The 12511-nt window shown below is 47.4% G+C and overlaps 1 protein-coding gene across 3 annotated transcripts in view; it reads right to left on the bottom strand.

The window, feature by feature from the left end:
• LOC133387163 (RNA exonuclease 1 homolog) overlaps nucleotides 1–12511 on the bottom strand; it is a 49427-nt gene that overhangs the window by 26668 nt on the left and 10248 nt on the right. For 2 of the 3 annotated variants that reach the window (XM_061631394.1, XM_061631381.1), the window contains exons 4-5: nucleotides 9568–9775; nucleotides 1593–1735 (exon numbers count right to left, since the gene is read on the bottom strand). In XM_061631394.1, the coding sequence (XP_061487378.1) occupies nucleotides 1593–1735; nucleotides 9568–9775 (351 nt within the window). The remainder of the gene's footprint in view (nucleotides 1–1592; nucleotides 1736–9567; nucleotides 9776–12511) is intronic. The other variant, XM_061631384.1, reaches the window with a different exon arrangement.

Below are 12511 nucleotides of genomic sequence, written 5' to 3' on the forward strand. Positions count from 1 at the left end.
TCAATTCCAATGATCATCCCAAGGCCTAAAAGCACTAACCCTCCCCCTCACTCTATTCACCCTTTTGTCTTCACAATCTAGCATCCTCACCGCTACCACATTGCTGCTGCTGCTGTTTATTATTATTATTATTAAAAAGTTCAGCAGGTTGGCTGAGGCTGGGGTCTACATACTGCAGCTGAAATGTATTTATTTAATTAATTATTATTGCATTTATATTCCACCTTTCCTCCAAGTTGCTCCAGGTGGTGCACATGCTTCCCCCCCTCAATTTTATCCTTACACCAGCCCTGTGAGATAGGTCAGGCTGAGAGACTGTTTGGTCAAAGGTCACCTAGTGGGTTTCATGGCTTGATGAGAATTTGAACTGGTTCTTAGTCCAACACTATAACCCACTGATGTTAGGAGATAGGCCTGAAGATTTTCAGACTGTGGAGGGGGCAAGGGGATACCTTTGCATTAAGAAAAGAAAGCAACACCTCCCCGTCTGCAGGGAGCTTTTTATGGAAAAGGGTATTTGGAGACATTATTTTGCCAAGCATCATTTTTTCAATTAACTGAGACTAAAATTACAATTAGCGGGGAAGGGGGTCATGAAATTTTTGAGCTTACAAAGAGGGTCCCGTACTCACAAAGGTTGGGAACCACTACACTAAGCAATTAGGCTTGGAAAAAAGCATTTAATTTTCAAACCTAATTGTTGAAAGGAGGGTATGTTCTTCATAGACACTGAAGTTCAGCAGGGCAAAGTTACCTCCATGAGTATCATCCTCTCTCCCACAAGCAATCATGCTTGAAAACCGTATTGATTAACACCAACTGAAGGCTGCTTTCAAGTCTAATTCTGGGAGGGGGGATTTTGGGAGAGGGATCACAGCACATAGGAATGGTTGATTACCCATACCCAACTGGAACACCCATGCCACAAAACAGCCTTCAGCTGGTGCCAAGAGAAATCTAAATAACACATGGTGGTGAGGAGAGGAGGCTGTGGGCTTCATGGAAAGGCCCCACAGACTACATCCACCTGCAGGCCATCTTTGCTATACTGCATTGGTGATTTTAAATTTTAAAAATAATATTAAGGAGGTAACCCTTAGCCTACTAACAGATCATTGTAGATTTTGATAAACATCTACATGAATTAAGTTATATAATTAAGAGTCATTTCAAAATATTAGTATAAGATTTTTAGGTAGAAAGACAGGGGCAACTAACCTGTAGCCCTTCAGATGTGAACTACCATCAGCCATAGCCAGTATGGCCAATGATCAGAGATGATGAGAGTTGTAGCACAACATCTGGAAGGCTACTATTAGCCATAACTGCTCTAAACTCTGCCCATCATCTCCCATAATTTAGCATCCCCACCCCCAGGAAAGCTTTTATAAATCATGTTATAAGCTACAGTAACAACAGGGACGGACTCATCTACATAAAAAGGTAGTAGACATCAACTCAGCAAAATTAGAAATTAAGGCAATAAAATGAGGTCCTATATCTAACACATACATGAACTCTTACTGAATATAATGTGGTTCAAACACAGCAGACCTTTGATCTATTTTAGCACAAAGGAAATTATAATGTACCTTATTTGTTATTGTAGCCATCTTTTTCAGAGGATTATTGGAAAGCTTATATGGCACAGCTGTTAATGCATTTCCAGGAAGTTGTACATTCATTTGACCACTGCTTGTTCCAACAGGCTGAACTTCAAACACATTTAAACAAACTGCAATAGATAAATATAGTGTGCAGTTTGAAGCTGAATTTACAAATGTAGTTCACACAGCTGAACTATCTTCTTATACCTCATTTGAAAGCTAAAAACCTACAATGAGTGCTAGATTGCACATTAAGGCAGTCACAGAGGAGGAATAGCTTTTGTGTGGTGATCATTTCATGCTACACATGTAACATACAGAATGACTTGACACATGATCACTTGATGTCACTGAACGTTTCCATGCTGCCACTTGATAAAACCAACCTTTCAACAGTTAGCCGAATGTGCATGCCAGCTCTAAGTTTTGGAAGGAAATTCCTCGAGGTTAAGGTAAAGTAGCATTTATATGGCACAAAACAGTAATGAATCAAACAATATATCCCCAAATCACCCCTTTCAAACCACCACTTGATCTAGGGACACTAGATAAAACAAGGCAGCTCCTTTGCTTTGGAGAAAATATCAGGTATTAGATACAATGCTGAGATAACTTATTTTTCTAATTGTTTCCTTACTTAGCACTTATCCAGTAAATTAAATGTACAATTGGTATCACCTGAAAGGTGATTTTCATAGGAGTGGGCCATCACTGCGGGTTATAGTTCCACCTATCGTGCGAAGGCAAGAATGTTTTTGAAGTCAAGACTAGGGGCGTCAGGCCCCTCCCACTGTCCAGTTCATTCGTGGCGAGTCTGAAAAGAAATATCTAAAAATACAAGAACAAGGCCAACAGGCCTGCCAGGAAAATAACACAATAGTCACATGCATAATAACATGATTCTAACATAACAATATAACAGAACTAAAGTCTTGACTTCACTCTTACATTTAAATATAATAGCGTAACAATAATATGTAACCGATTAAAAAATATGTAACCCATTAGAAAATATCTAGTCATCCTCCAACTGGGAGGGCCGTGATGGCCCACTCCTATGAAAATCACCTTTCAGGTGAGACCAATGGTACATTTTCCATAGGAGGTGGGCCATCACTGCGGGATGTACCAAAGCAGCCCATACAGGGAGGGACCACCCACGTGTTAATCTTCATTAAGAACCTGTTGCAACACTCGTCTGCCGAAAGATGCGTCAGCAGAGGCATAACGATCAATTTTATAATGCCTTATAAACGAGTGTGGGGTAGACCAGACTGCAGCCCTGCAAATACCGGCAACAGGAGCATTAGTGGCAAAAGCAGCCGAAGTGGCAGCTGACCTGGTAGAATGAGCCGTTATACTAGCTGGAACTGACAGCTTCAGGGACTCATATGCTAAAGTAATGCATGCCCTTAACCAACGGGATAAGGTAGAATTGGATACTTTATGCCCCATAGACCTTGGATGAAAGGATACAAACAGAGACTCCGTTCGTCGAATCTCTTGGGTCCTAGACAGGTAGGTCTTGAGAGCCCTCCGGACATCTAACGAATGCCAAGCCTTCTCGAGAGGATGGATAGGATTCGGGCAAAAGGAAGGCAAAACAATGTCCTGGTTGCAATGAAAAACTGAATCGACCTTGGGACGGAAGGAAGGATCAGTCTTCAGCACAACAGAGTCCTTATGGAAGACGCAGAGCTGTCGAGCAGAAGACAATGCGCCCAACTCCGAAACGCGTCTGGCAGATGTGATTGCGATCAGGAACAAGACCTTGAAGGACAGCATACGTAGGGGCACAGTCCTGATGGGTTCAAACGGAGGGCGTTGCAAAGCCTGCAGAACTTTCGGCAAACTCCATGAGGGGAACCTATGGACAACAGCCGGAGAGCGTAGGGCGACTCCCCTCAAAAAACATTTGATGAACGGATGTGAGGAAATATGATCTCCAGGAGAGGACACTGAGAGAATGGACGACAGAGTGGACGCATGTCGACGTAGAGTGTTGGGTCGAAGTCCCATCATAAAGCCGCTATGGAGAAATTGCAGCACCTGATGCACAGTGGCCTGGGATGGATCATGGTGATGTGACTGACACCACTTGGAGAAAGCCACCCAGGTATGTTGATAAATACGAGTGGTAGATGGTCTTCTCGAGGCCAAAATAATATCAATCACAGCGTCAGACAGTCCAGCTGACCTCAAATGTCCCCGTTCAAACGCCACGCTGTTAGATTGAGCCAAGTAGGGTCCTGGTGCAGTACTGGACCCTGGGATAGGAGGTCTGGCCTGACTGGAAGTGTCCAAGGATCCACCATTGACATTGCCAGAAGATCTGAGAACCACGGTCGGCGTGGCCAAAATGGTGCTATCAGAACCAGCTGTGCCCTCTCGGTTCGCGCCTTCCTCAAGGTTTTGGCTAGCAATGGTATGGGAGGAAAGGCGTACAAGAGACCGTCTGGCCAAGGTGTCGTCAGAGCATCCACTGCTTCCGCTGTTGAGTCCAGGTATCGGGCAAAGTACCTGGGAAGCTGGCAATTGCGACTGGAAGCAAACAGGTCAACTGAGAAGGTGCCGAAGCGACACTGGAGACGATGGAAAATGTCTGGATGAAGTTTCCATTCTCCCGGAAAGACCTGTTGTCTGCTGAGCCAGTCTGCTGTCACATTCCAAATCCCTCTGAGATGTTCTGCTTTCAGGGATTGTAGATGTTGTTCTGCCCAGACAAAGATGAGGGAGGCTAAGTCCTGCAGGGGATGAGACCTGGTGCCCCCCTGTCTGTTCAAATGTGATTTTACACACATGTTGTCTGTTCGAATGAGCACATGGTCCAAAGGGAACAGAGACTGAAAATGGCGTAGAGCTAAGTGGACAGCCTTTAGCTCCAGCCAGTTGATGCTTTGAGTTTGCTCTGCGGTGGACCAAACCCCTTGAACGTACTGGGAGTTGCAGTGGGCTCCCCAACCGATGAGGCTGGCATCTGTGGTTACAACGGTTCTGCGGGGTTCTCTGAACGACGTGCCCCTGGAGAGGTGTTGAACCTTGGTCCACCAGCGGAAGGAGAGGTGCAGTGCGGGGCTCAAACAAACTTTGCGATGGTTGGAGCTGGCAATGTCCTGTTGAAATGGCAACAGAGTCCATTGAAGGTGCCGAGTGTGGGCTCGAGCCCATGGCACAATGTGGATTGTAGAGATGAACATCCCGAGCGCTCTGGCAAGAAGCATGACGTCTGCAGATGTTTGTTGTATCAGGGACCTTGCAATGCTTGTGATGGCAGTGATGCGATCTGGAGCCAAGAAGATCATTGCCTGCAGGCAATGTTGATTGCCCCTAGATGTAGTAGGCGTTGGGTTGGTTGGAGATGGCTTTTGTCGAAGTTGACAAGCCAGCCGTGGGCCTGCAAAACATTGAGGGTGATCGTTAAATGATGATGAGCCAGCTCCTCAGATTTGGCCCGTATTAGCAGATCATCCAGATATGGGTAGAGATGAACCCCTTGGGTGCGGAGATAAGCCACTAGGATGAGTAGCACTTTGGTAAACACTCTTGGAGCAGAGGAGAGGCCGAATGGCATCGCTCTATATTGAAAGTGCTGGTGGCCAAAAGCAAACCGAAGAAACTTTCTGTGGGCTATGCAAATGGGCACATGGAGATACGCTTCCTTAAGGTCGATAGAAGCCAGGAAGTCTCCTTCATGCAGACTCTCCATAATGGAGTGGAGTGATTCCATTTTGAACCTGCGATATGTTACAAAACGGTTGACAAACTTGAGGTCCAATACCGCCCTCCATGATAAATCTCGTTTTGGCACAGCAAATAGGAGGGAGTACACCCCTTCCGACCTCTCAGTTGTGGGGACTGGCTCTATTGCCGCTATGTCCAAGAGGTGTTGTATAGCTGTCTGCATGATGCTGTGCCTGGTCTGTGCCCTGGGACAAGGGGATAGATGGAATTTGTCTGGTGGGGTCGCCCAAAACTCTATTGCATAGCCAAAGGAGAAAATGTCCCTGATCCAGGCGATCTTAGTCAGATGCAGCCACTGGTCTCCAAACTTAAACAGTCTGCCACCCACAGGTAGTGCGCTAGTACTGTTTGCGTTGGCGAGACCCTCCCCTATATGAAGACGATGAGGTACCTCTGCGCCCTTGGTACTGACCTCTGCCGTGGAAACGACGGTTCCAGGTTCCCCTGAAAGTACTGGAGTCATAGGATCTGAAGTCGCGGCCTCGTCCTCCTGGCCGCGGTCTTCGAAAGGGCTGGTTAGTGCGGAAAGGGGGAAATTGCCTGAAAGGCCTATGGTCGATGTTCTTGACAGTGGCCAAGACTGGTTTGTGAGCGTCTTTGGGATCGACCAGCACTGTCTTTAGAGCTTCCTCGCCGAAGAGCAAAGATCCGGAGTAAGGTGCCCTAGAGAGATTCACTCTGGACATAGGATCAGCCTGCCAATGGCAAAGCCAGAGGGTCCATCGAGCGACTATCTGAGCCGTCATGGCTCGTGCCCCCAGTTGAGTGGCATCCAGAGTGGCACCTGCTACAAACGCCGGTCTTGCGCAATTTTATGAGTGACCTTCTAAGAGAAGCAGGATCAGGGTTAGGGTCCTCTAGAAGATCATCCAGCCACATCATTGCTGCCCTGGAGAAGACGGACGCTGATGCGGAGGCCCGCATGGAGAAGGCAGTGGCCTCGTGATTTTTGCGTAGAGCGAAGTCCAATTTTTGCTCAGTAGCATCCTTGAGTTGAGATTCTCCTTCTGTAGGCAAAAGAGATCGCGAAACTAGGTTGGCGATTGGCTCGTCTATGCCAGGAACGGCCAGCTTGGTGGTAAAGTCAGGGGCTAGAGAGTAAAGTTTGTCAGCCAGGTTCTTGAAGCGGCGAGTTTGGAGTGGATGAGACCATTCATCGGCAGCCAGTTTAGCGATGGGATCCGGCACCGGGATGTAATGCTCAGTGGGTGCAGGGGATTTGAGGACCCTGGCTCCTTTAATAGTTGGAGCGGCAGCAGAGGAGGGCGCAGCTTGGAGACCAAGAGTATTAACTACCCTGCGAGCTAGAGGTTGATAATCTGATCCATTAAACAAGCGATACGATGTATCCTCCTCATGTTCTGAAGAGTCACTCCATTCATCTCCATCAGCATGTTCAGCGAAGGATGACTCCTCCCCATATGAAGTGTCATCACAACATCTGCCTCTAGCTACATCAAAGGGATTTGGGGAGCAGGAAGGATTTGTCTCATGGCCTACATATTGGTCCATGGTGTTTTGAGATATGGCAGAGACCTGTGGTGACTGCATCTGTGTAAAAAAAGACAGCATGCCCTGAAGTTGTGAAAGAAACTCGTGAGAAAGCTGTAGCCCCGTTGAAGCAGATGGTTGTGGCTGAGTAGGTGGCTCAGTGGACTGTGACGTAGGACCAGCTCTGGGTGGTAATGTGGGAGGAGGCTGGTTACGTGTTGGCTGAGTAGGGAAGCCAGGAAAGCCCTCCTCATCTGAGGAAGCAGTGGGGGAATGAGATATCCGTCAACTGTTCCTGAGCTGCTGTGGTGGGTGTCGAGACAGAAGTATAGCGTGGTCGCTTGGTTTTGTTGTGGCTGGAAAGGTGTTTAGTTTTAGCCAGTACTTTGGTATGCTTAGTCTTAGTTGCCTTGGATGGTTGTGGCTTGGCTGTCTGAGACATGTCTGGCTGTTCCGCCATCTTATAATCACTATGGGTGCAGTACACAGCCACGGAGGGGGCAGAATGTAGAGACCCGAACAGGCTCAGTACACGACCACGGAGGGGGTAGAATGCACTGGCAGATGGCTGAGTGCACGGCCACAGAGGGGGCAGAATGCACTATGGTATCAGCTTCAGTATAATGCAGGCTGGATTTCAGGGTTTCAGGCTTGGTACACTGCCACAGAGGGGGCAGAATGTACAGGATATACTTCAGGCTTGATGCACGGCCACAGAGGGGGCAGAATGCACTATGTTGTCAGTGTCAATAATGCAGACTAGTTTAGGCTTATGCAAGTTATCACAGTCTGAGCGCACGGCCACAGATGGGTTAGAGTGTACAGTTCAACTTGTGCGCAGTATGAATAGTCTCAGCACACAGCCACAGCAAGGTATAGTTCAAAAGCAGTTTAGATCACAGCCACAGCCTGAAGAGGCAGCCACAGAAGCGCAATGCATATGGTGTAAATCACTGTCACAGACTTGAAAAGCAGCAGCAATAGTCGAGTGGAAAAGAAGCCTTGTATATCTGCAGGATCCTAACTGTCCCACACATACAGTGGCTATGGCAGCCTGCTATTAGTTAGTACATGAGAGGAAAAGGGGACAAATAAAATGGCGCCCGAGGCAGGCGCGGGAAAATACAAATGAAAATGGCGGACAATAAAGAAGGGGCAATGGCGGACTGAGGCACACAACTCGATCTGCAGCCGCGGGGCCGATTAGCGAGATCGCGGCACAGCAAATAGGCAGGGAGCAGCTAGGGAGAAATCACAACCGCTAGACAGCAGTAGGTAGCAGCCACAGTCGCCGTCTGCTCAAGTGTCGCAGCGTGAAAAGCAAGGCAGAGAGCCTCAAGAAAAAAAGAAAAACCAACGGACAAAGCCGCACGAAAGAGAGCCGCAGTAGCTGGCTCTCGAGGGGATATGACACCGAAGCTGCCGCCGTGAGGATAGAAGCCTCGGTAAACCCCGGGAAGGAATTGACTCAAAACGGCCAGGAACGGTAGAGAGCGCCGGGAGCTGCAGCCGCAAGCTCCCGCTGGGAATGGAGAGAACCGCAGCCGGGGTCTCTCCGAGGGCTGTAGGACAAAAAACTGGGAAAATGAACGGCCCGGGTCAGGGAGAACCCCCCCAAGGAAGTTTCCCAGGAATGGCAAACAACGTTAGAAACAAGACAGAGGGAAGGGAAAACGGTTGGTAAACACACAAATAACAATACCTCCACACCCTGTCAAATACAAGAACAAAACACACAGAGACTTAGCTAAGCTACGCTATAGAATATCAATCTTGTTCGTACGAAGGCAAGAATGAACTGGACAGTGGGAGGGGCCTGACGCCCCTAGTCTTGACTTCAACAACATTCTTGCCTTCACACGATAGGTGGAACTATAACCCGCAGTGATGGCCCACCTCCTATGGAAAATCATCCAATATTTTTCAAGAGTGTGTGGAATATTTAACACAGCAATATAGGTGGTGTTCCCTCCAATGCTAATACACAGGTAGGAATTGAAGACTAGGCTGTCCAGACAGTTCCATAAAATATAAAACCTCCAGCCCTCTGAGGAAAGTGATCTTATCAGCCTAAGGCAGCAGAATAGGCCCTCATAAGTATGCTACCGTATCAGCATAGGCACAACATTTATATTGCATATAGAAGAGAATGAGACTCTGCTCAAATGATGACTGGATCAGCAAATTCCAGCATCAGTCTGAACTGAAAGAAAGCAATACATATTAAAAAGCAGCTACTAGTCTCAAGACCTGCTGTGTTAGTTACTCCCAGCCAATTACAAGAAGGTTAAGTTCCTACAAATCATTTGTCTGCAACAGCAAACACATGACCGCAGAAGCATACAGTATCTAGATCAGCCTTCTCCATCCTGATTGACAATTCCAACTTCCATCAGCTGCAGCCAGTATGGTCAGGAATGATGGGAGTTGTCCAAAACATCTGGAAGGCACCACATTGTCTTCCCCTGATTCTAAGCTACCAATGCATGATAGCTTCTAAGCTATCAATACATGCTTATGTTTTGATGAGGCCTGACCTGGATCAAAGGTGTAGGGACAGTCAACTACTCATTCTCTGCATACATTGCTGTTGACGTCTTGGGCAAGGGGAGGGGGGAGTAGAATTAAAGAGATTTCATAAAGTAAATCTGAATATATCATATTAAACACACACACCCCAAACGAAACTCAACAAATAGCAAAACTATGATATATTAATTGGTCATACCCATGGGTCCCATACTTTGAATCTGAGTAGCTGGTATTACAGATGTAGTTTTCTTTGAGCCACAAGTTGCAGCAACAAATGCTTGACCACTTTTAACAGCAGCTGTTATTTGCACTGCCTGTTGCTGTACTTGCAATATTCTGGAATTGCAAGTCTGCTGTGGAAGAGGTGCCTTAAAAGGTGCAATTATTTCTTTGGTGGTATGAACCTGGTGAGTATTCAAGAAAGAACAATTTCTTAATTCAATCAGTACAATACTGTATTTACTACCTAAACATAAAGCTGCATCCCAAGATTGTATAGGAGTATATCTCCATCTCTCCATAAAGATGGGTCAAACAGATCTCTAGCCTATAGCACTTGCTATCAACACAGTTCTCCTGAAATAGGAGCACTTTGCATCAGATAACAATGTAGCCAGTAGCAATTAGGGCTTGTTCACAAATGTGCATGCATCATTTGACGTTTCATAACTTGGTAACTCAGTGTTTGATGGCTGTTAACTGAACATGTGAACTATTTCCACTCAAAGTACAATGTTTTAAGGCAGAACTGATAAAAATCAATGACTTTTTTTAAAAAAATCAAAATTTTTAGTTTAAATCGGATTTCAAAATGTTTTTAAAACAATTAGCAAAAAAGCCTACATCAAAAATATCATCATGAATACTAATTATACAACTTCTACTTATATTCTATGAATATTTTTACAGCAGTTTATGGAGATGGGAGATAACCTGATCAGTCCTATCCTGCAGGTGGTGTACATGAAGTGTATGCACTCTGTCTCTCTCTCAAGGTCTTGCCTATCCCTGAGTGCAAAGATAGAGAAGGTAAACGAATAGAGAATTTGGGAAGATGGAATAGATCTGAACAAGGAAGAGACCACTGAAGTGGCAATCCAACTCTTAACAGTAGCCTGTTCTGCAGGTATAGAGAGAATTTTTTTTTCCTTTAGATTAATTCATTCTAAATTGAGAAATAAGTTGGTAACTGAAAAAGCAGAAAAGCTTATATTTCTTTTCCAGACAATAAACAAGGAAGACAAAGGTGAAAAAGACAGAGTTAACTGCACCAGCCATTATTTTAAGTCTCATGTTGACTTAGTTGAAACTGCCAAAATATTATTTTTAAATAAATCTGTATTTATCTAAAAACTGAAATAGTTAACCATTCAAAAAACCATGTGCATGTTTTGTTAATGTTATTGTTTATTGAAAAAGAAAACCTACCAGAAGAATAAACAATTTTTTTAGTACAATTTAAAAGCCTGTTTGGTGATGTTGATTCTGGAACATCATAACAAAAATATCATTATTAACTGAACAGCTGGAGCTGATTCCTGTCAGCTCTACACTGCGTCAGCAGTGCCGGTGGGGGGCTGGAAATTCCTGGGTGGTGGGCAGGGAAGCAAAGTCCTTAGCCGGCAGTCTGGTCATAAATCTGCCAGGTCTAGGAGGAGGGGAGCTGATAAGGGCCAGGCTTGTCCGAAGCGTACTTGCTGAGTCAGGAGTCCAGAAGTGAGGTCAGTAGAGGTCCGGGATCAAGTGCCAAGGGGTCAGTCCGAAAGAGGGTGCCAGGAAACTAGGAACACACAAGCCACGCCTGACGTTGCAGTCAGCAACAAACTGCAGCCAAGGTGTGCCTTATAAAGAGCAAGGTTGACAGCAGGTGTGAGTCCTCAGCGTTTGGGCCTTAAGGAGACAGGCCTGCCTCTCTTCTGCCTGACCTTCTGCTGTCTACGTTCTGCAGGTGAGGGGGGAGTATCCTGTTCACTGTCTGTGTCTGGCTGCGGGGCCTCTGCTGTCCCTGGGGTGCTCTGCAGCTGAGGGGCAGAAGAAGCTGGATTCTCAGGAGGCTCCTCCGTGTCTCCTGCTGCTCCTGGGTCTGCTGCTGTTACTCCCGAGTCGTCCTCATCTGAGGAGTCCTCTGACGGGGCCATGACACTATCCCCCGCCCCACGACCAACCCTCCACCTCCCGCCGGGGCCCGGCTTATCCGGGTAGCGCTGGTGGAAGCGCCGGACCAGACGAGGGGCATGCACCTGCGTCGCCTCTTCCCACGAGCGTTCCTCAGGGCCGTACCCCTGCCAGTCTATGAGGTACTGGAGGCGGCCCTGATGCCTCTGGGAGTCCAGGATCTGCGCCACTTCGAATTCCTCTTCCCCATTGACTTGTATCGGCGGCGGGGGCGGCGGTTTACTACTCAAGGGGTGAAGTGGGAGAGCGGGAGTCAGCAGTGATCTATGGAAGACAGGGTGAATGCGGAAGGAGGCAGGGAGTTGGAGCCGGAACGCCACCGGGTTAATTTGCTGGGTGATCCGGAAGGGACCTGCATTCCGAGCCTCCAGCTTGTGAGACGGCCGTTGCGAATGCAGGAATTTGGTTGAGAGCCATACCCGGTCCCCTACCTTCAGCGGCGGGCCTGGTTGGCGGTGGCGGTCAGCAAAGCGCTTATACGCGTCCTTGGCCTGCTCCAGCTGCTCCTTCAGGACTGCCTGCAGGGCTTGCAACTCCTGCAGCATGACATCCGCAGCGGGGACCGGCGACGGGGGTCGCACTGAGGGGAAGAATCGGGGGTGATAGCCGTAGGACGCAAAGAACGGGGTCTGGCGCGTGGAGGCATGCACGGAGTTATTATATGCAAACTCTGCCAGCGGTAGCAGATCCACCCAATTGTCCTGTTGGAAGCAGGTGTAACACCGCAGGTATTGTTCGACAGTGGCATTGGTACGTTCTGTTTGTCCATCTGATTGAGGGTGGTGGGCGGAGGACAAGTGGATCTGGACGTTCAGGGCCCGAAACAGGGCTGTGAACTGGGCTCCTCGGTCAGAGATCAGGTGGTCGGGGAGGCTGTGCAACCGGAAAACCTGGGTCAAAAACAGTTGCGCAGTTTCTGGGGCAGAGGGTAGTCCGGCACAGGGGAGGAAATGGGCCATCTTGGT

The sequence above is a fragment of the Rhineura floridana genome, chromosome 1, assembly GCF_030035675.1.
Source record: "Rhineura floridana isolate rRhiFlo1 chromosome 1, rRhiFlo1.hap2, whole genome shotgun sequence".
In the NCBI taxonomy this organism is placed as follows: Eukaryota; Metazoa; Chordata; class Lepidosauria; order Squamata; family Rhineuridae; genus Rhineura; species Rhineura floridana.